Here is a 25,562-nt window from a genome sequence, read left to right on the forward strand (position 1 = left end):
AAATAAAGTATTGTTACTTTTTTCATGTGGTTTTCCCTTATTTCCATTCAGCAAAGATGGTCCCCCTTTAATGCAGGCCCAGAATACAAGACATAGGACCTCAGTTGCCCCTGTCACCTAGGGTTGCCAAATGGTTTCAACAAAAATACTGGACACGCTTAACATTACATCACAATCTACATTACATCTTACAGGCAGTCCCCGGGTTACGTACAAGATAGGGACTGTAGGTCTTTTCTTAAGTTGAATCTGTATGTAAGTCGGAACTGGCGTCCAGATTCAGCGGCTGCTGAAACTGACCGCCAGTTCTGACTTACATACAGAATCAACTTAAGAACCCCAAGCGTCCCCAAGTCAGCTGCTGCTGAAACTGATCAGCAGCTGATTCCAGGAAGCCCGGGGCAGAGCAACTCTGCCTCGGGCTTCCTGTAGTCAGCGCTGGTCAGTTTCAGCAGCGGCTAAATCAGGACGCCTGGGGCAGAGCAGCTGGGGTGCTGCTGGGTTGCTCCAGTAGCGCCGCTCCTCGGAACTACTGGACCAACCCAGCAGACCATCTGCTCTGCCCCAGGCGTGCTGAAACTGACCAGCAGCGGCTGAATCAGGACCAGAGCAGCTGGGGTGCTGCTGGGTTGGACCAGTAGCGCCCAGAGCGGCGCTGCGGGACCAACCGGCAGCACCCCAGCTGCTCTGCCACAGGCGTCCGGAGAAAAGCCTAGTCTGCTGGGGGGGGGGGCGTACTAGCTGCACCCCCCCCACCCTAGCAGATCAGGAAGACACGGGCGGCGGACCGAGACGCACCGCGGTCCCGCCGCCTGGGTCCTCCGCAGCTTTGCTCCCAGTCTCCCTGGTCTTTGCAAAGCCGCGGGGAAGCCGGCAGCTGAGCAGTCCAGGCGCGCCTGGGCTGCCTCGCTGCCCGAGCCCCCCCGTAACTTTGCAAAGCCGCGGGGAAGCCGGCGGCGGAGCAGCCCAGGCACGCCTGGGGTGCCCCGCTGCCCGAGCCCCTCCGTGGCTTTGTTCTGCGTCTTCCTGGTCTGCAGACCAGGGAGACGCAGAGAAAGCCCCAGAGTACACGGGCGGCAGGACCGCGAGGTCCCGCAGTCCGTGTACTCTGGGGCAGCCCCGTTCGTAACTGCGGATCCGACATAAGTCGGATCCGCGTAAGTCGGGGACTGCCTGTATTTAGAAAATACCAGACATTTATATTTTCTCAATTTGTTTCCCGAACAGAAAGCTCAAATACTGGACTGTCTGTTCAAATCCGGACACCTGGCAACCCTAGTCCCCACCTGCATGACTCTACTACCACCAGCATGACCTCGAGTGGCACATGTTTACTGGCAGATAAGGCAGCTAGATGTCTGGTTTTGAACTGGACAGTCCAGTATTTGAGCTTTCTGTTCGGGAAACAAATTAAGAAAATATAAATGAGAAAATATAAATGTCCGGTATTTTCTAAATAAGATGTAATGTAGATTGTGATGTAATGTCAAGTGTGTCCAGTATTTTTGTTGAAACCATCTGGCAATCCTACTGGCAGAGGTGGAACAGCACACTCTGCAAAATGGCCTCCTCCAGGCATGATACAGGACAAAACCAGGTCTGGTTTTACGTCAATAGCAGGCAGGGTACAAAACAGACAAAAACTGGAGTGTCCAGCTTGTTAAAACCAGACAAGTGGCCTGCCTATCCTCCACAAATGTGTCAAGCATTTCCTGGCTCTTAGTGATCAGGACAGAAACATTTAGTTTATTAAGATGCCTCCTAGCCAAGGCTCTCAGACCACTGTGCAACACCGTACACATATGATCACAATAGGATGCATTTATAACGAACAGCTACCCACTTACCAATCAAACAAAAATAAAAATAAAGGGGAAATATTACAAAAAAAATGGAGAGTGAAGGGAAAGGCAGTAAGTGTAGGGTCTGTTGTAATCATAATAAAACCCATTTGAAGCAAGTAGCAGAGTAAGGCCCCTTGGGCTTTCTGTTCTATAATATCTGAACACTTCCTGGGGATTCATCTCAGCCCCTCAGTTTTTCCAGCTGTTCATTCACTGACAGGAAATGCTACCCCCATTGATCATTATTGCTTAGGGCAGAGGTCCTCAATCTTGCTGAGCTGGTCACATGATGCCTGCTCTGTTCTTTGAATCCAGCTGCTAAGCGGTGTTAAAAGAAGCTAACAATACTGCTAATAACAATAATTAAAATACTGTGTCTAGAGAGTAAGAGATACGATGATGGAACATTTACTTCTTTATAAAGAGTTTTGAGATCTACTGACATGAAGCTCTGTATAAAATTGTTATTCAATAATTCCTTTTATTTTCCCACAGAGGCAATTGCTGTAGCTGCCACAGCAACATTATGTGATCACACATGGGAGGTGAGGCAGTCTCAGTAATTGTGAATGAGACAAGAGGTGTCCATGAGACAAGCTTTGTACTGAGGTTTGGCACAAACAAAGTTGAGAATCCCTGATTTACGGGCATGGTTTTGAAAAGCACCATAGCACCTTCAACTGCTATTGCATCTCTCAGGATTAACTCTTACATCAAAAGTTTTTTTAAGAGCAGGAGAGAGAAACAGACCTGTGGAAATAGATTTAAAACACATTAAGCTGATTACATTTTGAAAGCAATAAAGTAGGATTTATTACTTATTACATGTCTGTACAACTCTGCGAATAATGGAAGGGGGGGGTCAGGGTTCTTTAGGCACCACTACAAATAATAAATGATGGGTCACTAAACCATCCAAACTTCTTCTAAACTCTGAGGATATTTGAATCTTAACCTGAATATGCCTGACCCTTTCTTTGTAATGAGTTAAGCCAAAACCCTAGATGTTATCACCCTAAGGCTTTGCCTACATACACGTTTTTGTGGCAGAAAATATGCTAATGAGGGACTCATTAGCATGAGTTGCAACATCATTAGCATATTTTCTGCCATTTCTTTTTGCGCAAGGGGTTTTGCTCAAAAAGAAGCAGTGTAGCTGCTCCCAGAGGCATATGGATCTTGCACAAAATGAGGGTTTTGCACAAAAAGGAAGTGGCTACACCACTTCTTTTTGCACAAAAAACCCTTGCACAAAAAGAAACGGGAGAAAATATGCTAATGACGTTGCGACTCACACTAATTAGTCCCTCATTAGCATATTTTCTGCCGCAAAAACGTGTAGTGTAGACACAGCCTTGGAGTTGGCGAGATTTGGATCCAGAGCCAGACTTTGTGGCTCGGGCCACCTCTAATATAAGGCAAACTGAAGGAAAGGACTGTTTCCCAGAAGGGAGGCAGTCCAGGCCCTTTCCCCTTCCTTCTGTCACTTATGAGAACAGGCTGTGGGACCTGCTGGAAGTGAAATTCATGCACTGCTATAAAGGTCTCTGGAAAACCTGATCTTCACAGAGTACAGACTCAGGTTACCAGATGGCTTAAAAAAAAATACTGGACACACTTGATCTCAGATCCAGGGGGGGAGAAGACAGGGATGGGGACCGATCACGAGGGGAGCAGGGCTGGCCGGGGGAGATCGGCGAGGGGGGGAACTGGCCAGTGGGAAGCAGGGCTGGCCAGGAGGGGGTCGAGGAGAGTGGGGCTGGCCAGCGGGGGGGGGGGGAGCGGAGCTGGCCTGGGCGCACACAGATCAGGCTCCAGTCAGTAGTTATGTGTCATCTCTGCTGCTCCATCGGCCCTTTACGTGCTCCTTCTCACTGTCTTCTACTTGCTTTGCCCCTTCAGCCACCCCTCCCGAGCCCTGCTGCTTCTCCATACTCCCCCCCGCCAGTGAGGTGCATGTGCATCCCACTCCTAGGGTTCGTCTAGAGCAGGGGTGTCCAAACTTTTTTCAAAGAGGGCCAGATTTGATGAAGTGAACAAGCGTGAGGGCCGACCATTTTGCCTGACATTCTTTGAACCATTAAAATTAAATGCAAATTAACTATTTTATGCAAAGTTTATTGCAAACGGCATACTTTTCATTTCGTCACATGTATCACAAATCTAAACAGGTGTTAAATCACTCTGCCTTTCATATCTGAAGGCCAGATGAAAAAAAAATCCAGGAAGCTGATAGATATGTCAGGAACATTGTAAAGTACATTACATATTATTGGTAATAAAGGTTGTCTGTCAACTTTTAAGTTCAAAAAATATGAACAGGAACATAACACCAAGTATATATGTTGGGTCCAAATATATTTATAACTGACATTAACTGAGATTTTACAATGTATTCATCTCAATACATATGGATTCATTGGGGGCCATAAAAGATAGATATTGCCAAATTACCTGTGGGGCCGTATTAAACCGGAACACAAAGGGGCTCCCCCACCCCCAGACCAATCAAATTTTTGAAGCGACCCTCAGGCAAAAATTATCACCCATTCCTGGCTTACAGGCTGCTGCTGGCCACATTCTGGTATGAATCCGGCAGAACTCTGGGGTGGGGAGCAAGTGACGCTATGTGGAAATCCCTCCCCCTCCCCCCCGCCTTCCCATTGGGAAGACATGGCAGCAGGTACCCGGAGAGGCAGGTTCATCCTAGGGCACCCAGATAGGCATGGAGAGTGGAAAGGGCTGGGCAAGGAGGGTTGGGACAGTTGGTCACCACCCACTCCTACCCTGTGAAAGAGAGGTGCGCAGGAGTGTGTGTGTTTCCCCTCTTCCCATATTAACCCTAAAGCCTTAAAGAGAAGAAGGTAAGAAAAAGAATCCAACTACACGGTATTCCTTTTGAACCAGGGCTCAGTCAACTTGAAATTAATTTGAGTGTTTATACTGTGCCTGACTGCCATTGGACTGCCTGCCAGAGGAGGCTATGAAGGCTAGGACTATAACAGAGTTTAAAAAAGAGCTAGATAAATTCATGGAGGTTAGGTCCATAAAAGGCTATTAGTCAGGGGGTAGGAATGGTGCCCTGGCCTCTGTTTGTCAAGGCTGGGGATGGATGTCAGGAGACAAATCGCTTGATCGTTGTCTTCGGTCCACCCCTTCTGGGGCACCTGGCATTGGCCACTGTTGGCAGACAGGATCCTGAGCTAGATGGACCTTTGGTCTGACCCAGTATGGCCGTTCTTATGTAATTCACTTGAATACAAGCAACTTTAGTACATGTCCCGTATCAGCTCAGAGAAACGTGGCCACCGTAGACATAGTGGAAATTCATGTACATAGAAACGAGAGCCTCCATTCAGTTCAGACTTACTACATTCAAAAGAAAAATCTGGCTGGGATGGTGATACGGAAGTTTCTATGATCCAACCTAACCCAAACTGGGATACTTCAGGTGGCAGGGCAATCGCAAGACTGGTCATTGGTTTAAAGATAAGCCTCCTAAGGCAACAATTCACTTCTCTGAGTTAACCATCTGGAGAATTTAAAATCCCAGCAGATCTGCGCAGCCTAAACCTCCTAGCAAGGCAAGCGCCAACCCCGCACCTTCCATCCAGGCTCTGCCCCTGAAGCCAAAACCCACTCACCCCCTGCCCAATCCTTCCTGGCCACCTGGAAGGCCGGAGCTTCAGTGGCCAGGGAGATGGGCTGCCGCTCCACTGCCCCAGTCCTCCTAAAATTGCATGCCAGATGCGCGGGCAATTTAGGAAGGGCGGTGCCTTCCCTTGCCTACATTACCAGCTGCCTATGCTCCTCAGTGACTTATAATTGTAGTTATGAAGAGCACCACCCCCTGGAAGGTTCCAGGCGCTAGAAAGCCTGGCAGCACATTGGCAAGCAGTAAAGAGAGCCTGAACACTGACACCATGATTCATGCCAAACTAAACTAGGGAGGTTAGATATTGTGTAACTGAAGAGTTGTGTAACCATATGAGATTCTAGCAACTATTCAATAGTCCCCGGGGGGCTGGGCTGGCAGCCGGTGCTCTCCCAACTCCACTCCTGGAAGCTCCCTGCCACCACCCGCTGCTGCCTTTCTATCAGGGGCAGCAGTGTGAGATAGCAGGCAGGAGCTGGTCTGCGAGGGGAGCCAGTTTAAAAACCAGCTCCCCATACAGACCTGCACCCACCTGCCACCTGGTGCTGCTGCCTCTGATACAGAGGCAGCAGAGCAGGGTGGCAGCAGCCCCCATCCAGGGGTGTGTGTGTCTGAGCTCCCCAGGGACAAAGGCTTCCCGCAGATAGGGGCTGCTGCTACAGAGTAGCCTCTGTCCACAGGGAGCTTGGACTCCCCACTGACAGGGCTACTGCCACAAAGCAGCCTCTGTCCGTGGCGAACCCAGGCCACTGCAAATAGAGGCTGTTTCTTGGCAGCCTCTCCTGCTCCCCCCTCCACGTGCTGCTGCCTCTAGTACAGGTAACAGCATGGTGCGGGGAGACAGCACCACGGAGCTGGTGCTGGGGAGAACCAGTTTTTAAGCTGGCTCCCCCCAGCACTGGCTCCTCTGTAGGAGGTAGCAGGGAGCAGGCAGGTTCGCAGAGCTGGCATGCATGGGGAGCCAACTTGAAAGCTGGCTCCCCATGCATATCGACTCCAGCCTGCCCCCCTTACGTCTGTGCTGCTGCCTCTCTATCAGAGGCAGCAGCATGAGGGTAGGAGGGAGCAGAAGGATCTGATGCTTCTGGGAAGCTGGCTTTTAAGTCAGCTCCTCATGATCACCAGATCCCACTCCCCCTGCCCTTGCTGCCTCTCTATCAGAGACAGCAGCACAGAGGTTAAGGGGAACACGCTGGAGTTGATACAGAAGCAGCAAGGGTGGAGAAGTGCGTGTAGTCGACAGGATTAACCGATACGTGCAGATTTATCTGTTAATCATGTAGTCATCTACATGTCATCTACATGTTGACTTCCCTAGACTAGATCCATCATAGGAAGGTGGGAGCAGATTGGTTGCCAGCGCTGGCAATGGTAGAGCGGACATTGCAGAGAATAGTGGAGCAAAGTGAATAGTTAAAAGGCCATCACAGGTTCAAGCCTGCTGGAAAAATATGCATGGAGTGTGTTACCACTGCTGTTACAAAAGGCTTTTTGAAAAGCTGGAAATGGATACTGGTAAGCTTGAGTTAAACAGCTCGTAGCTCTTTTCACAATTGTACAGGTATATTATCATCTTCTCCCTGGTATGAAAGATTCATACCTAAGGGAGTTCCAACTCATTGGCAAATACAGGCTTCTCCTCCACTCATACTTAGTATGCTCAGAAGGACCTAAATTAAAACGATCACTAACACACATCCACTTTTCATATCCGTTTCCTCAAATATTACAATGAAAACAGCTTTTATGTGCAGTGTTTGTGATGTGGTGCCATACCTCACTTGCACCAATACTGTATGATATATTCTGTCATTTATGAAAGCCGCAATCATTCTATATTAACAAAAACACATGAACATATAACCAATGCAACTTAATTGGAGTTCAAGACTGGCTGTTGGATGTTGAGGAGATAAGCAGTTATGCAGGTGTGGGCAATGGTTGTGGCTGAGAAAGGAACAGATGAGTGATGTATAGATGGTGGGTTAAATGGCTTCTTTGCTCACATCTGCATCTTCTGTGGTTTGCATTGGAGGGCTGTGCACTCTAGCAACCTTAAATTAATCATGTATTTTGCACGGGAATATACATACATCAATGTGCGCTCCCTGGAGCGTGGGTTATTTAAAATCGCAAGTACTGTGCATACACACAATACAGCTGACACTTGTTGTGGTATATATATTTGTGCTCTGCAGAGGTATTGTAACCAAGATTAGTGAAAATATGGTCAGACAGTTCAGGACAATTATTATAAAATGTAATATGATATAATTAACCTGAGGTGGGCAGACTTGGAAACGACAGGCCTACCAAGGCTTGTGCAATGGAGAAAACGTCTCCTTTAACTGGGAACAATTTTAAGAGCATTTTAAAGTCTCCAGAGCAGACTTTGATCTGGCATAAATTGGTGTAGCTCCACTGAAATCAACAGAGCTATGTCAATTTACACAAGCAGAAGATCAGGCTGAATTCATTTAAATGAGACACTCAACCTGAACCAGATCTTCTGTAAGTCTTCCCTGCTGAAGGTTTTTAGACCTGAAATTATCTTGGCACAATCACTTCCACTTCTGCAGTTTTTTTATCTCTATTTCAAAGGACTCTGTTTATCTAGTTACTATTTAAATTGTGCTGTTGTGGCATGGTCTTTCTTCTTCAGAGCTGGTAACTTTGAATTTCAGACACTGGGATTGCATATGGTCCACACCAAGGGCAAGTTCTTTGATAGACTGAAGATCTGATTTGCTATGGACTCAGGCTCACTGAAGGCACACCTGGGCCTTAATCCTGCAGTGGGATCTGCCATTAAAGGCTCATGTTGCATCCCATTGAAATCAAGAGAATTTCATGGGGGTACAGGGGCCTGCACCAGTGGATATCCGTGCAGAATCAGTGCTTTATTTTAAAGGGAGCTGACAGGTTGCTCTTAAAGTCAGGTGAGGGGTTCTTCTCCTGTTGAAAAGTACATTGGAATCCTTACATAAGTGGGTCCCAGAGCGAACTGCATCGCCTTTCAGCAATCAGTTCTTGGATTCTTTGCCGAGCATTGCTCCGCAAGGCATACTCATCTTGAAAGCATTTGACCAGGTCCAGTAGCTTGTTTCTAACCCGGTTGTGTCTTGAAATGTCAGCCCTGAGACCTGGTTCCTCAGGCGAGCAGCGCTATTTTGGCACTGAGCCCAGGGTTAAACTACCAGTCACAGATTTCTGACAAGAATCACTTTCAATCCTTGCCCTCCTTGAAAGTCAAGGGGCTCAGATGGCAGGAACTTTGCATGAGCTAGTTCCTAAGGATAAAACTATTTTATAATGATATTAATGAGGCAAAATCATGAAGTCCTTGCTCATGGAAAACTCCCAGCCTCAATAATTAAAAAGTGAATAAGGGTGTCAAGATATTAATGGCATTTTGACTTTAGCTACTCTGATCCTTTGCAGTCCTTTTTGCTTCTGTTTTAAAGGCTGACTGCTCTGCTTCACCTACACCCAAACACCAAATTTATAGAGAAGTGGGCAGGGTGGTTTGATTTTAGTGATTGCTATTAACTACAATTGGTTAAAATCACTCTGCTCCAAGCCAATGCTTGGGTGCGGTTTGCTCAAGTGACACTAAAACGAATTCTCTCTGTATTTTCAGTAGCCTCAGGTTCCCTCTGCCTTCAGACATTTTCTCAGAGAGGGGCCTCCTCGTGCCTACAGCACCTTTGGAAAAGCATTAGAGAGGTCAGCTATAAATTGGTCCCATTTTTTCTGCCAAACCTGTTTGGCCTGGGCTTTCTCTTCTGGCAGCAAGGAGCTGTATCTGTGGGATGAAAAGGAGTAAGGATCAGACATGAGATTGGAGTGTCTGTGGCGGAGAAGCTCTTGCAGGATCAAAGTCCAAAATGAAAAGGCAGGAAGCTGGGAAAGATTAACCCTTTGTGTTGCCTTGGCTTATGTTATGGTTGGTCCTGTTTTGGGCAGGAGACTGGACTCAATGACCTCCTGAGGTCTCTTCCAGTCCTAGGATTCTATGATTCTAAGATAAAGATTAAAAATGGTATCTCTGTCACCTATTCCTAAAGGCAGGAAGTAACAGATTTGTCCCCCAAATCCTATAGGATGCCTAGCGTTGATATGGGCCTGGGCATCAGCGTTGGGAAAACAGACAAAGCTTCAGGTGCGGCCACCCAGGAGAGATTCAAATGCTGCCCAGCTGATTAGCAGAGCACCCACAGCTGGGAGCAGCCGGCAGCATGTGTTTCTACTGGTGGCACACATCCACACATGCCTCTGTGCACATAAAATGTATTTTGCAGATGGATGGAAAATATTAAAGGGAACATTGGTGCAGACCAGACTGCATTGGACACATTGGCCAAGCCATTAGAGGATACATAATGGGCTTTGCAAATCATACGACTAAGTACAATTCTAACAAATGAAAAGTAATGTAGGGAAAAAAAATCACTCTCTCTCTCCTGCCCACAACCAGGCTCCCAGAGGTAAATGGGCACAGGATTGCGAGGGAGAGGGGGCTGGAAAACAGACACACACCAAAAGCTGCTGTATTGATAATGGACAGTGTAGAGTTTGGAATAACAGAAACCCCTCAAATGAGAGACACAGGGAGACCGATACTAAGGTCCCATGGGAAGCAAGACTGAAGGGAAAAACAACTGAGGAGAGTTGGAAGTATTTCAAAGGGACGTTGTTAAGGGCCCAAAAGCAAACAATTCCGCTGTGTAGGAAAGATAGAAAATATGGCAAAAGACCAGCTTGGCTTAACAAGGAGATCTTGCACGATCTCAAAATAAAAAAGGAGTCATATAAAAAATGGAAACTAGGACAACTAACAAAGGATGAATATAGGCAAGCAACACGGGAATGCAGGGGCAAGATTAGAAAGGCAAAGGCACAAAATGAGATCAAACTAGCTACAGGCATAAAGGGAAACAAGAAGACTTTTTATAAATACATTAAAAGCAAGAGGAAGACCAAGGACAGGGTAGGCCCACTGCTTAGTGAGGAGGGAGAAGCAGTAACAGGAAACTTGGAAATGGCGGAGATGCTCAATGACTTCTTTGTTTCGGTCTTCACCGAGAAGTCTGGAGGTGTGCCTAACGTAGTGAATACAAGCAGAGAGAGGGTAGGTTTAGAAGATAGGATTCACAAAGAACAAGTTAAAAGTCACTTAGGAAAGTTAGATGTCAGCAAGTCACCAGGTCCTGATGAAATGCATCCCAGGATACTCAAGGAGCTGATAGAGGAGGTATCTGAGCCTTTAGCTATGATCTTTGAAAAATCATGGCAGACAGGGGAGATTCCAGAAGACTGGAAAAGGGCAAATATTGTGCCCATCTATAAAAAGGGGAATAAGAACAACCCAGGAAACTACAGACCGGTCAGTTTAACGTCTGTCCCAGGGAAGATAATGGAGCAGGTAATTAAGGAAATCCTATGCAAACACTTGGAAGGTAATAAAGTGATAGGGAATAGCCAGCATGGGTTTGTGAAGAACAAGTCATGCCAAACTAATCTGATAGCTTTCTTTGATAAGATAACGAGCCTTGTGGATAAGGGAGAAGCGGTGGATGTCATATACCTAGACTTTAGTAAGGCATTTGATACGGTCTCGCATGATATTCTTATTGATAAACTAGGCAAATATAACTTAGATAGGGCCACGATAAGGTGGGTGCATAATTGGCTGGATAACCGTAGTCAGAGAGTTGTTGTTAACGGTTCTAAATCCTGCTGGAAAGGGATAACAAGTGGAGTTCCTCAAGGGTCTGTTTTGGGACCCGTACTGTTCAATATCTTCATCAATGATGTAGATATTGGGATAGAGAGTACGCTTATTAAGTTTGCGGATGATACCAAACTGGGTGGGGTTGCGACTTCTTTGGAGGATAGGGACATAATTCAAAATGACCTTAGCAAGTTAGAGAAATGGTCAGAGGTAAACAGGATGAGGTTTAATAAAGAGAAATGCAAAGTGCTCCACTTAGGAAGGAACAATCAGTTCCATACATACAAGATGGGAAGCGACTGTCTAGGAAGGAGCATGGCAGAAAGGGATCTAGGGGTCATAGTGGACCACAAGTTGAATATGAGTCAACAGTGTGATGCTGTTGCCAAAAAAGCAAATATGATTCTAGGTTGTATCAACAGGTGTGTTGTAAGCAAAATTCGTGAAGTCATTCTGCCGCTCTACTCTGCACTAGTTAGGCCTCAGCTGGAGTACTGTGTCCAGTTCTGGGCGCCACATTTCAAGAAAGATGTGGAGAAATTGGAAAGGGTACAGAGAAGAGCGACAAGAATGATTAAAGGTCTAGAGAACATGACCTATGAAGCCAGGCTTCATGAACTGGGCTTGTTTAGTTTGGAAAAAAGAAGATTAAGGGGGGACATGATAGCGGTTTTCAAATATCTAAAAGGGTGTCACAAGGAGGAAGGAGAAAATTTGTTCCTCTTGGTTTCTGAGGACAGGACAAGGAGTAATGGGCTTAAAGTGCAGCAGGGGAGGTTTAGATTGGACATTAGGAAAAAATTCCTAACTGTCAGGGTGGTCAAATATTGGAATAAATTGCCAAGGGAGGTGGTGGAATCTCCCTCTCTGGAGATATTTAAGAACAGGTTAGATAGACATCTGTCAGGGATGGTGTAGGTGGAGCTTGGTCCTGTCTTGAGGGCGGGGGGCTGGACTCGATGACCTCTTGAGGTCCCTTCCAGTCCTATTATTCTATGATTCTATGACTTTGAGCCTGCTGAAACCCAGCCCAAGTGACAGAGGAGCCACTGGGGCTGAAAAGAGACTATGTGGCGGATATGTGCAGAACAGGCAAATATTTCCCCAAGTCTCACCCCTAGTGTGAGAGTGCATGCTTACTTCAGAGAGTCTAGAGACAGCTGTTTTAAAGTTCTCAGGTCGGTACTCATCCCGCCGATGCCCATGAACACCTCATAGAAGTCATACGACACACCCTTTGATCCAAAGACAGACGGATCATCCGAACTGATCACCATGGGGTATCCCTCTGCCAACAGCTCAGCAGCAGGATGATTCCTCAAATCCGATACTAACAGCAGGACCTTGGGATGCGGGAAGGAAGAGAAAGAAGTAAGGATGGGTTATTCTTACAGATATCTCCAGTATATATTTGTACTTTGTTTGGAAGCTCTTTGGGGTAGAAACTGTCTTTCTGCTATGTGTTTGTACAGCTCCTAACACACTGGGCCTGGAGACTAACAGGGTTTCCTTCCCCAGACCCTCCTGTTTTAGTATACTGCTATCTTAGTTTTCCCCACTGCTGTGTCTTTGGGGTACTTGTACACTAGACAATGGATGCATGGTCTAATTAATGCTAGAAAACAACAAATATCTACCCTATACAGAAAGTACTCACCCTGTACCCTAGTTACACAGGCTTTCCAACTCCTTCCTGGCCCTTCCCTCCAGGTGTCACAGTCACTTGTTTCAAGCATCTTCAGGCTAAGTACCTCCTTGTTTATAGTCTCAAGCTTCCAGCCTCCACTGCGGAGAGCTAGCTGTATTTTACACACACACACACACACACACACACACCTCCCTAGCCTTCTCTAGAGGAGAATTTGTAAGGTATTAACTAACACATGTTAACAGCCTAATGTAAATTAAGCACCATGCCTTTAACATGGGTTAAATTGGTCAAGGCTTTAGTTCTGCATAACCTGTTAAAAGTACACTCTTTTGTCTACATTAAACTGTCAACATTTTTTTTAATACCTTACAAATCTTAATCTAGATATGGCCTCACAGACTGAATCAAGAGTTTGCTTTATATATTCCACACATGATCCCAAGTTACCTGACCCCTTAGTCAAGTGCCCCATCTAATAACTAAGGCCTAGTCTACACTAGACCAGGCAGGTCGGCTTACTGTACACCATCCAGCTATGCAAAGTGCATAGCTGGATTTGGCTTACCTTAAGCCATGCTGCCACAGCATCTACACTGTGGAAGGCTGATGGGAGACTTGCTCCTGTCAGCTTCCCTTACTCCTCACAGAATTGGTACAGGACACCAGGAGAGGCTGCCCTCAGCATTCAATCTACACTAGGCCCACTAAATCGAATGCTAGATTGACCTCCAGTCGGTCGATCTTCTCCATAGTGTAGACATACCCTAAAAGTCCCCAAACTCTTGACTTAAAGGGTCTACCTCCCTGTAAAAGGCATGTTGAGCCACACACATACGCAAAGGCCAGCCGCCTGAAAAAAAATGTGGAAGAATGGCTCTTGCAGCAGAGGGGGTTTTGGCGCAAAAACGGAGCCTAATTAATTATGCAAATGAGGCACGGTGATATTCCACGCTTTGCCTCATTTGCATATTTTTTTGCGCAAAATGGGGGCAGTGTAGACATAGCCCAAGAGATCATGACAGAGGAAGAGATGAAAGAGACCATGTGTAATTTCCAACAAGTGTGGCAATTTAACTGAGCACAGAATGTCTCCATAATGGTTGAGTTAAAGGATAGGGACTCAGTCTCCAGTGTAGCCTTCTGCCCCCCGCCCCACAATCAGCAGGCCAACAACCATTGCTGGCCCTGGGACAAAGTGTGTGTGTGGCCTGCTCCAGGCCCTCAGAAGGGGTGGGGCCTTGGGCAGAAGGGGCAGGGTTGGAGGCAGCCAGGCCTCAGTGCCGCCCAAACCGCGGAGTTCCCCACTCAGCCCTGAGAGCCATGCACCCCCTTTGAATTGTCGGGCCCCGGGGCAACTGTCCCCTTTTCCCCCATGTTGGCGGGTCTGCTCACAATACTTTCTTTAAAACCTCCCACTTAGAAAATGCACCTGTTTCTCACCCACCTTCCAAAAATGCAACGCTAAAACCTCCTCTACACAATGTGTCTCCCTTTCAAAATGACCTGTGGCCAATGAGACAGGAAAGGCAGTCATAGGGCAGTACAAAACACATCTGGAGAGTGCTATGGATAACACAGATACATCCTGCTCTCCCCTACCTTTAACATAATGTTGCCTGTCATTGATCAAATTCTAAATTTCAGGTCCCACTTGGGACTTGAGACCTAAAGTCACTCAGGTGGGGTCTACCTGGTTGGAGATTGGGCAGAGTTCTATAGGAACATCCATCTTAAGGGACAAGTTCCTGGCTAATGGATGTTTAATGAGAGAGAATCCATGGCCAATCCGACTGGTATTGAACAGCAAAGCATCCAGCACATTGATGTCTACAGAGGATCCCTGCCAGTCTGAGGAAAGAAAGATGGATCCAAATCACCACCATGTTATATGAAAACAGATCTTCTCAAACAGGTAGTTGATCTATTTTTAAAGAAATGCCCCAAATACAAATGAACAGGCTTCCTCATGCCTTGAGTTCTAACTTTGTCTCTTTTGTCTATCAGGCACTACATCCAGCTTGGAACTCTCTAGAGCAGAGGTGGGCAATAATTTTTGGTGGGGGGCCACTCCCAGAATTTGGGAAGTGGTCGAGGGCTGCACTCTTCCATGATATTAATGGGGAGGTGCGGGGTCTGGGATGGAGGTTGGGTACAGAAAGGAGCTTGGGGTGAGGGAGGGAGTTTGGGTGAAGGAGGTAGTTGTGACCTGGGGCACTGGACTGAGCTGCAGGGGGTTGGACTGTGACCTAAGGCAGGGAATTGGGGAACAGGAGCGGGTGCAGGAGTTTGGGTTACGAGCTAGGGCAGGAGGGGACTGTGGCAGGGAATTGGGGTGCCTGATCAGGGAGGGAGTATAAGTGCAGGAGAGGGGGCAGAGGATTTGGGTATGTGGAGTAGGGGGGCAGGAGTGGGGGGCAGAGGGTTGGGGTGTCAGAGGCAGGCTCTGGCCAGGAGACTTACCAGCCAGCAGCTCATTCCTGAATCAGTCTCCCTACCTGCCCTGCTCCTGCACAGGCTGCAGCCATGTGCTCTGTGAATAATCACAAGCCCTTGTGCTTTGTGGCTGCCTGTTATTAAAACAGGCAGCTCCCATTGGCCAATTTCTGGCCAGAAGGCAGCCAATGGGGAGCAGGAGCAGCTTCTAATGCTTTCCCCTCTCCCATCCAGGCTCAGTATTTAAAGTGAAACCACCCCGCAGCCGTGTTTCTGAGCAGCGTGCAGGTGGGACAAGGCAAGCAGGGAGTCTGCCTGGGGCTCCCCGCAGCGTCCGCAGGCTAGATCCAGCAGCTTGGTGGGCTGGATCTGTCCCGTGGGCCATATTTTGCCCAGGCCTGCTTTACAGCATCACATATCATCAGGTGGCTGAATAATATATTGTATGCAGCCATGCTATTTCAGCAATAAAGGACAATAGGTATATTTAATTATTTGAACAAACACATTTATGCTAAGATAGACTCTGACTCAATGACATTCAGTAGCAAATGGGCTTAAAAACATGACTCTGGTTGGTGATGGCCTCAAAAATTACATTTATGATGCTGATGAGTTTGGGAGATAAGAAAACTGATCACACTGCTCTGAGAAGGAGATGGCTATGCCACACCATCGGAACCTCCTGCCGCCTGGCTCCAATAGGACAGGCCTAGGAACATCCCAAGGTGAGGCAATGAGAGTGATCAGTGCAGGAGACGATAGGCAAAGGGGACAATGAGTATCAGACACAGAGAAAAGATGTTGGTGATAAGACATTAAGTCAATGGAAGAGAGAAGGGGGCAAGCAGGGGATATGGAATCTGGAAATTGGGAGGAACCATCCAATGTGCTATGGCAGCAAGCTGATCTTCTGCTGACATAGAAGAATGATAGGGAAGAGACTATACCACACCACCTCTCATGAGACAACCTCCACTTCTTCTCCCCGGCACCCAAGCGTTCACTCCCCCTAACAGTGAGCAGTGTGACACATGGCTTGTGTTCTCATGCTTACCAGTCTCCCCAGCATGAAAAAAGTAAGGCAATTTGAATCCGCGGGAGGATGGAATAGTCAGGGCATCCTTCAGTTCCCACAGAGAGTGTCCTTCGTCCTCATACCCAACCTGGCGAGAATAAAGATGTTTCTGAACATGTTCCGGAGGGCCATTAGTCTTTGGCTTCAAACTACCCTATGGTGCTATCAGAAATTCCATTACTGTATTTCCATTTTTTGTTAAGCAGATCCTCCCTGGGTGAAAACCAGCACAGTTCCATTGACTTCCATAGAGCTATCCCGGTCTGCACCAGCCAGAAGACTCTCTGGAAAGTTTAGGTCATACACATGTTTGTAACAAGAGCACAGTGCAGCCAGTAAGGATGCTAGTGCACATTGCTGCTCCAGCCTCTGTCCACAGGGAGTTTGGACCCCCCACAGACAGAGGCTGATGCTGTGAAGCAGCCTCTGCCCACAGCAAGCCAGCCTCCCCTATCCCCCCACCCCCCGCCCCACTGCTGCCTCTGAATAGAGGCAGCAGCACGGGAAGGGGGCAGGCGGCATCGCAGAGCCGGTGCTGGGGAACTGGCTTTTAAGCTGGCTCTCCCCAGCACCACCTCCTGATCCTCCTCCCACCCCCCGCCTTGTTACCTCTGATAACAAGTGTTAGGAAGAAAGATAATTTATAACCCATTTTTTTCTGAGGTAGTTTCATTAGAGCACTCCTCCTCCTCTGTGTCAATCCTGAATTGTGATGGCCAGCACAGTCCTGCACTATCACCAAGTAGGTGGCATTCTTTCCTCTGAGTAAAGACTTGGTAACATATCTGCAGAATCTCAGGAGACACTGCACTGAAGTTCTAATTAGACCAGAGATCAACTTGTGGACACTGAAGATCCCACTGCATTTTCTACAAGATTTAGCAGTTTCCTGGCCGAATTCCAACTTCAGCAACTGCAGCTTGCCCACCTCGATTTCACAGGCAGTTTAACTTAAAGAAATTATTTTTCACTTCACTTCCTAAATGTAGTTACAGCTGTGAGGCATTCTATGACTACTTCACCCTGGAGGTGGGTGCCCTGCAGAGTGGCTGATGCTGGTGCAAACAAAGTTATTTGGGATCCTGCAGGATGAAAGACAGTGGTGCAGCCTTTCAACAGCTTGCTTTGCTGCTTTTCCCCCTCTGAAACCCTCTCATGCCAATGCTCACAACTCAGTCCTTGTACTATTAAATGCATAACCAAGTAAGAAATACAAAGATACCAGGTCAAATCCCGCCAAAGTATCCGGGAACGTGATGCGGAGTTCCATGGCCTTAAAGATGGCTTTTTCAATCACATTAATGTTCTGCTTTCTGAAAACCAAGGGACAAAAGAAGGTGCTGATGCTAATTTCCATGGAACCAGTTTCTTAGGTTCTACCTGTATTATGACCAGAAGCCTTAAGGGAATAGTCAGTATAAAAAAAGACACATAAATGCCTAGGAAAAGCCCAAATGACTGGAGTTAACCAGCATAATGCACTCCATTTGGGACTAATTGGCCAATCTACCCTCACTGTATCAATAGGCCAGTGAGGGAGCACAGCAGCTTGTATAGATAACATGCTCTGTGTAATATTTTGCTGGACTTTTTGCATTTTAATTGTGTTTTAAAATTAACCCACTCTAGATCAGAGGAATCTATTGGATTCAAATGTATAAAAAGGCTTCTGGGAAGGCAGCATTTGAAGGAGCTTTGAAATATACAGCTGTGTTGCTGTTGCTCCAGCATCTACAGAAATAGATGATGCATCAAGACTCAGGGAGAGAAAATGTAAGGCTTTAAGAAAACACACTCACTTCTCACACCCACAGAAACAGTCTCCTACTCATTTCATTGTCACACCCTTCAGATCAAGAATAATCACTTTTCCATACACTCTACATCATCTTTTCTAACGCACTCGAATCATCTTACATGTACACATACTCGCTTCTATAAACTGCAAACATTCATCCTTGGTCATTTCCCTGTGCAGGTGTTTATATGCTGAAAGCTCTCCAGCAGTTAATCCTCTACACCTCACTACACCTGGAAGCAATGCTATGGGGTTCACTTCCAGAGTCTCTCTGTTGTACAACTCAACTGATCCTGCCTGCATGGCAACATGACTGTTTATGCATAGAACACTGCTACCCCTCACCCCAAGCAAGTAGCCCCTACCTGTGTGCAGTAAATATAATTTTTGCTCCAATAAAATCAGGGTGATCCTTAACAAACTGTCTTGTCACCTCCTGATATGTTGCCACAGACCAGGATTCATTGTACTCGGTCCCATCTAGTTCATACACCTGTGGGAAGATTAAGCACGTGCAAAAACCCAAAAACGTTAGACCAAAGATGGTCTGTGATTAGTGAGGAGAAAGACATGACACTGCTAAATCCTGAAGGACAGATGAAACAATTCTGAAGTACTGTAGTTTGAGGTTCAAATTTAAAAAAGCAGGTATATAAGGCCGGAAATTCAAAATGGGGTCCAGTGCCAAGAAGAAAAAGAAGAAAAGTATCAGCAGTTAAATTGTTTAGCATACTTTTTTTTTTTTTTTTTTTTGGTCCTTTATAAAGCAGCAAGCACTGGCGAATACTTTACTTTCCTAACCATGCCATAAAATAACCTGTCTTCTTAACACACACATATGTTAACCAAGTGCTTTGGAGTTCAAGGAGTCTCGGGAAGAACATGAGAGTTTGCTACAGAGCACCTCAAGTATTTAAGCACTGGTGCATCTACATGTTTGGTTGCCTATCACTGATGGCAGGAGTATGGCAAGAATAAAGGGAGGGTTAGTTTTACAGTGAAGGTACTAGACTGGAATTCAGAATATTGGGTTTCAATTGCCATCTCTGTCAAAGATTTCCTCAGCCACTGTGGGCAAGTCAGTTAATCCTTCTATGCCTCCAGCTTCCTATCTGTAAAATGGGAAGAATACCACTTCATTTGTCCTAGCTAGTTAGTTTGTGAGTGCTTCAGCACAGGGACAAGATACAGCGCTTTGCACAATGGGGCCCCAGTTTTGGTTGGGGCATCTACACAATACCACAATAATAATAAAAAGCACTGTTCAGACTTTTTCCACAGGTGGACCCTGAAATCCAGCTCCATCCGCCACTCTCACTTTGTGCTTTCTTTCCCTCTCTTCCATCTCTTCATCTCCCTGCTCTCCTCCACTCTGTCCTTCATCTGATTCTTTGTGCCTTTCTCTTTGTTCTCCTGCCCTATATTCATCTCATTCTCTCCTCTCTGCTCTGACTATTCCGGGCCTCTCGCATTCTAACCACCACCTTCACAGACACAAGAAGCCAAGTGGGATTTTGCACATGATCAAAAAGGACATTTTCCATGACCACAGGCAAGCCAAGACTTTACACAGCTGGCTTTGCAAACACAGCTGTATTTGGGGGGCCTTTCTACAATGTATGCTGGTTTCCAATCCCACCTTCAATTTACTTTGTTATAGTATCAGTCTCTGGTTTGTTTCATTGCAAAGATGGCGTTTACAATTAACAGATACTGTTTGTTGCCCAAGCCCTACAGAGGAGTCTGTAGCAGCAGAGGTGTAAGCCTGCCCCTGTGCACCCCGTCCATATTTACCATAAAGTTTAGTTGAGAGTGATAGGTAGAGACAGGCCAGAAAGCTATGCTACAAGTGCTGGCCTCTTTCCAATAAAGAGCTTTCTTCCCATTCTCCTCCCAAGTACAATTTTTTCCATCTGAGCTCACTGGCTGTCTGGTCAATGAAGGGTATTGCTGCTTTTAGATCGCAGGCATATTTGGCTAGTCTACCTCTGCTCAGTGGGACCATTTCTATGTTGACGCTGCTAGACAACAAAAGCATTGTGACATTGCAACTGTTTTCTTTTCCCAGCTGCCACAACAACAGACATTAGGGACAAGTAAATCAAACAAAATTAGCCAATCACCATCCTCCACAAAGCAAGGCACACAAATCGGTGTCATTTTTATTTCCCCACTCAAATGTTCGTGCTGGTAGCAGGTGCCAAAATGCCTGCTCTGGTGACACTGTGGCTGAGCTGGGAACACTTCTCTAAGTGAGGTGACTCAGACTCTGTATTCACATCCGCACCTGCCTTACTACTAAAGCAGATGCTAATGAGGGCATTACTTAAAAGCAATTGTAGTGATGGTGTGTGTGATACAGACACCTAGCAGTGTAAGCTGAACTGACACCAGCACCCATTTCATGTAGTCCATTAGATAGCAATGATTTATAGTCCATGCCAAAGTAGTCTGGGGTGAGACTAGAAACCTAGATGCTAAAATGGGTATCTCAGTCACAGGACTCTATCTATTCAAGGGCAGGCCATGCCTACACTCTGTTGCAAAACCTCTGGATTTTGTGTCCTGGTGGGACCGATTGGAAATTACGCAGCCATTTTATTAACTTTTTCTTTATGTGGAGGTTTTTATTGTTTGAAACGTGACAATGAGTGGCTGCCTCATTTATTTTGATATTCAATTTTATTTGTTTCACAGCGCTCCTGCATTTTCAGTGTGTTGCAGATTACGGTATTGACAACATGTGGTGACACTGTAAAGTTGTCAAGGTGACGCTGAGGGCAGTCAGGACTTTTGGCACCCAGGAAGTCATGTCAGGCAGTTTGGGATTATGGGGTAAGTATACTGGTTACAGGTGATAATCGGTGAAAATACCTGAGGGTATGTGTACACTGCCACCCTAGTTCGAATTAGGGTGGCTAATGTAGGCCTTCGAAGTTGCAAATGAAGCCCGGGATTTAAATATCCCGGGCTTCATTTGCATCTTGCCGGGCGCCGCCATTTTAAAATCCCCATTAGTGTGGACTCCGTGCCCGCGACTCTAGAGCCTAATTCGAACTACCTACTCCGTGCCGCATGTAGCCGCGGGCACGGAGTCCGCACTAACGGGGATTTAAAAATGGCGGCGCCCGGCAAGATGCAAATGAAGCCCAGAATATTTAAATCCCGGGCTTCATTTGCAACTTCGAATGCCTACATTAGCCACCCTAGTTCGAATTAGGGTGGCAGTGTAAACATACTCTGACAGTTTAAATTCCAATGTTATTATCCTTAGGTTCCAGTGTTAATTGAAAAGAAAGCAGTTCACAACTTTCAGAGCTATTGTTTCAGGGCAGGCTACACTTTCTGGAGACAACACTGCATCAGTTTGTGCTTCTGAGCTTATCTCTATGAAGACAAGAAACACAAAACCAAACAGGTCAGATTGGGAGCACCATTCTGCAGCAAGGGACATAGCAAATGCAATAGCCATCCAGCTGGGGTTCACTGGTTGTTACCTACAGGCAAGAGTTTGACTGGCATGTCTCAAGGAGTTTACTAGCAAGGCAAATAACCTGAAGTGTCATGGACCCGACCATACACACTAGCGGCTGCCAAGCTCTCACTTGCTGAGCCAAAGGATGACACAGTGGTTTACAGTTCTGGTTTCCCTGAGGAGACTGTCATATCAAGTTCCCAGCAAAGAGCTTTCAAATGAAGCAGATTTTTCCATCCCCATCTGTGCAAAGGTCTGAATCTAAATACAAAACAGGGCTGGAGAAAAGTTAGAAAACAAGGTACTTTTTATATAATATTAAAGAAACGGAAAAAGTATGTACCGGTGGCAATAAAGCTCTTATCTCGACATACTGAACGTTATCCTCATAGAGCTCCAACAGCCCCTGATAGAAATAGGCCTTGAACACAGGTGCATAGCAGATAAGGCCAGAAGCAGTGACAAAGATATTCTCAAATCTTCTCCAGATGCTAGCCTGTGTTAGGTATGTCAATTCAGGGTTGTCAGTCACCAGGGTTAGGTTCCTCAGCAAACTAGAGAAAGAGAAACAAGACAGCGGGATGTAGGAGGGTACACAATATGAGTTCACAGCGCTGTATTGAGGAGGCACAGAATAATATAATTATTTCAGTTTAGATACAGGCCTTCTTTCCACCAAAGGCCAAGTTGTATGCACATGGAGATCTACCAGCCGCCTCAGAAGTGGAGTGGGAGAGCTCTTCTTCTGCATGCACAGTGCTATGCCCTATGGTTTAGGTCACATACCAGAAGGGAAGGGACAGGAAGAAACATCAAGAACCGTGTCTCATCCAATGGGGGCCCACTTCCTGACTGGAGCCTCTAGGCATTACAGTACAAATACTTTTCCAATTTAAACTACACAGGGGATTATTTTGAAGTAATTACTTTCTGCCTCACAAATTATACACAGGTTAACAATCTAACCTTGCAAATATAGCTTTCATCTCCATCACCTTAATTACCATTATTGGGCCCTCAGTTCTATGCTTTACCACTTCCAACAGGGTAATAATCTCCAGACATGAGGAGGTGGCATTGTTTCAATATCACACCCTCACTAAACATGTTACTTAATGTCAGAAAGGAACTAAAAAGTGATTTTTGAATCAATAGAACAAAATGGCTTTCAAAAAAGAAGAAAGCTTTTGCTCCTACTGAACCAATTTGACTACTCCATTATACCAATCCAAAACTCATAATTTGCCAATGTCAGCAACACATTTGATTTTTCAGATTTGCCACCAGGGAACCAATTGGCATGGCTCAGTTCCTGAATACTGAGATGGTATTCTATTTATTCTGCAGATCTTTTCTGAGCATATGTTTCCTCAGCTAAAGCACAGAGGCACCAACTAGTAGTAACAAGGGGAATGTGGTGGAAACAGAGAGAACTTGATTATCTTGCAATTACCATGAGCAGCTGCAGACAATTCTACTTGAATTTACACTGCAGTAATATTTATCCTCTAAACAGCTCCAGTTATGGACCCAGGGTGATCACTTTCCCTGTGGCAGTAACTCTCAAAGTTATCATTAGTTTATCAAATGTTCAAGCTGGAGGTGTAAAATCAAAATAGCAATGCAACTGGTGAATAAGTTCATATGGGGATGGAAAAACTGTAGGAATTACAGCAAATTATATCCAAGTGGGAAATAGCTGGATGCATAAAAGCTGGCAGTCTTATCAGTCTGAGTAGGTCTGATTTTATCTAATATTAGAAGCTAAGTAGGTTTGAGCCTGGATAGTAGTTGGATGGAAGATCACCGGAGACTACCCTTATGGCATGTTGCTTTTCTTTGATAACTGTGACTGTTCTTTAATGCTATTTTATGTGTGATGTCTTCCCTGGTGGTTTAGTGACAGTGCTCTGCTATGTTATATAGAAGAGTTGGCTATGATTCACTCTTATTATCTTGTGCCAAGAGGCATTGATGTCTGGAATTAAAAGTCACACTCCCACTTTTATTAGATGTGATCTTGTCTAACCTCACAAGCAAGCAGTGTTGGGCCTGGTAGGAAGGTGGAACAGGAGACATCAAAAGGATGACCATAAAATGGAGTCTGTTCACCAGGCATCCTGTACACTGGGATGCTTTTTTAGTCACTAAGGGCATGTCTACATTGCAGGGCAAAAGTAGAATTAAGCTACGCAACGTCAATTGAGTAGCTGAAGTGAAAATAGCTTAACTCGACTTTTGGCGCTATCTCCACAGCAGGAAGTCAAAAGAAGAACACTCTTCCTTCAACTTCCCTTACTCCTCGTGAAATGAGGGTTACAGGAGTCAGAGTGAGAAGTCCTCCATTATTTCGAAATATATAGATGCGCATTTTGTTATTCCGAAATAACGCTGCTGTGTAAACGTACCCTTAAGGAGCCCTTTCCTGTGGTTCTGGCTGCACTACTTCTTCACTTTTATTCATTTGGAGGGGTTGTTTAAAATTTGTAAAAGCAAAATAATATACAAGTGACATTCGTGCCACCTTAAGGATGTGCTTTTAAATGCACAAGAGTCGGGGGGGGGGGGGGAGGGGGAGGATTCAGAGTTAAGGTTTCCACAACAACTTTATCTCTCTCCTCTTGTGCATGACAACAGGGCCTTTTGTTCCATTATTACACAACCCTAGGCAACATAAGACCCTGTTCAGGAAACAAGACAATGAAATGGAAAGGACCTGAACCTTAACCAGGGAGGCATATACACAGTAGTCCCTATTACTGCATGCAGTGGCTTCTGCTTTTCAGACGTTCCGGGGAGCACTGAGTGGTGACATTGGAGCATCACCCTAGAAACCAGGAATGCAAGCCTCCAAAGCATCTCTTTGCTAGCTTATCTATCTGAGTTCAGCTGGAGACTGGCCTCAAGTAGAGAGGGCGTGCTCCTGCTCAGTGGGGGAGGGTGGAAGGATTTTGTGTAGGAAGAACCTGGACTGCATAGGAAGCCTCTAGGAAAACAGACGCAGAGTCCCAGTTTAAGCAAACTTCCCTCCCCCACTCCAGACTGGCTGAAGGGAAATTATTCTCAAAATGCAAAAGGTCAGCTGAGAGCACCTGCCTGGAGGGTGAGGCCTGGCGTTTGTTCCTATCAGGTATAGAAACACTGAAGGAGAACTCAGGGTTGGTCAAAAGACCATGTGAGTCTATTCATACGACCACACATAGTTTTCTTCTATAAGGACCAGTTTGCATTTATTTATCAAAGCACTTTCTTCATAGATATTCCTGGGCATAAAGCCTTCTTCAATAAATGTGTGCAATACTCTTTCTCCTATGTATATGTCCCTTTACACAGATTCTCATATGTATACCCTGTTGTGCTTATGTAGCTAGTGCTCTTGTGTTAGGACTGGTAATAAGACACCAAAATCCCTCCTAAAAATTAATTGTAACCTTTTTTACAAATTCCCCAAATTCATTGGGACTAATTATTCATATGTATAACTGTTAAGACATAAATAATCTCAGAGGGGTAGCTGTGTCTGTAACTTTAAGAACAGTGAATAGGCCTGTGGCACCTTAGAGACTAACAAAAATATATACAGGGCATCCCTGCTATAAGTCGCCTCGGTATACATCCGTTCCACACTAAAGTCATTGACGCTTGTAGGAACAGATGCGTTATAAGTCCTCCCATTCCCTGCTCTTAAGGTGAGCAAAAAAAACACCCCAATTTGTGCAAATGGAAATCAGCCGCAGGAAAAAAATTCCCCACTTTAAGTTGTTTCGCTGTAAGTCCAAGTTTTTGGAATGTATCTTGGACTTATAGTAAGGACAGCCTGTATAGTGTAAGATATAGTCTTCTTAAACCCTTGTACTCCGAGTGGAGCATAGGTGATCCATTCTTAATAACATG

The 25,562-nt window shown here is 45.8% G+C and overlaps 1 protein-coding gene across 5 annotated transcripts in view; it reads right to left on the reverse strand.

Moving 5' to 3' along the window:
- Nucleotides 1-1,595: 1,595 nt before the first annotated feature.
- Nucleotides 1,596-25,562, reverse strand: part of ADA2 (adenosine deaminase 2) — a 52,657-nt gene continuing 28,690 nt past the window's right edge. For 2 of the 5 annotated variants that reach the window (XM_075896751.2, XM_089769318.1), the window contains 7 exons: nt 22,012-22,222; nt 18,559-18,686; nt 17,618-17,708; nt 16,375-16,483; nt 14,575-14,732; nt 12,374-12,576; nt 1,601-9,304 (listed from right to left, as the gene is read on the reverse strand). In XM_075896751.2, the coding sequence (XP_075752866.2) occupies nt 9,196-9,304; nt 12,374-12,576; nt 14,575-14,732; nt 16,375-16,483; nt 17,618-17,708; nt 18,559-18,686; nt 22,012-22,222 (1,009 nt within the window). In that variant the 3' untranslated portion in view covers nt 1,601-9,195. Of the gene's footprint in view, nt 9,305-12,369; nt 12,577-14,328; nt 14,388-14,574; nt 14,733-16,374; nt 16,484-17,617; nt 17,709-18,558; nt 18,687-22,011; nt 22,223-25,562 lie in introns of those variants that run through there. The other 3 variants (XM_075896763.2, XM_014579719.4, XM_075896767.2) reach the window with 3 other exon arrangements.

Source organism: Pelodiscus sinensis, chromosome 1 (assembly GCF_052426305.1).
Source record: "Pelodiscus sinensis isolate ZL-2025 chromosome 1, ASM5242630v1, whole genome shotgun sequence".
NCBI lineage: Eukaryota > Metazoa > Chordata > Testudines > Trionychidae > Pelodiscus > Pelodiscus sinensis.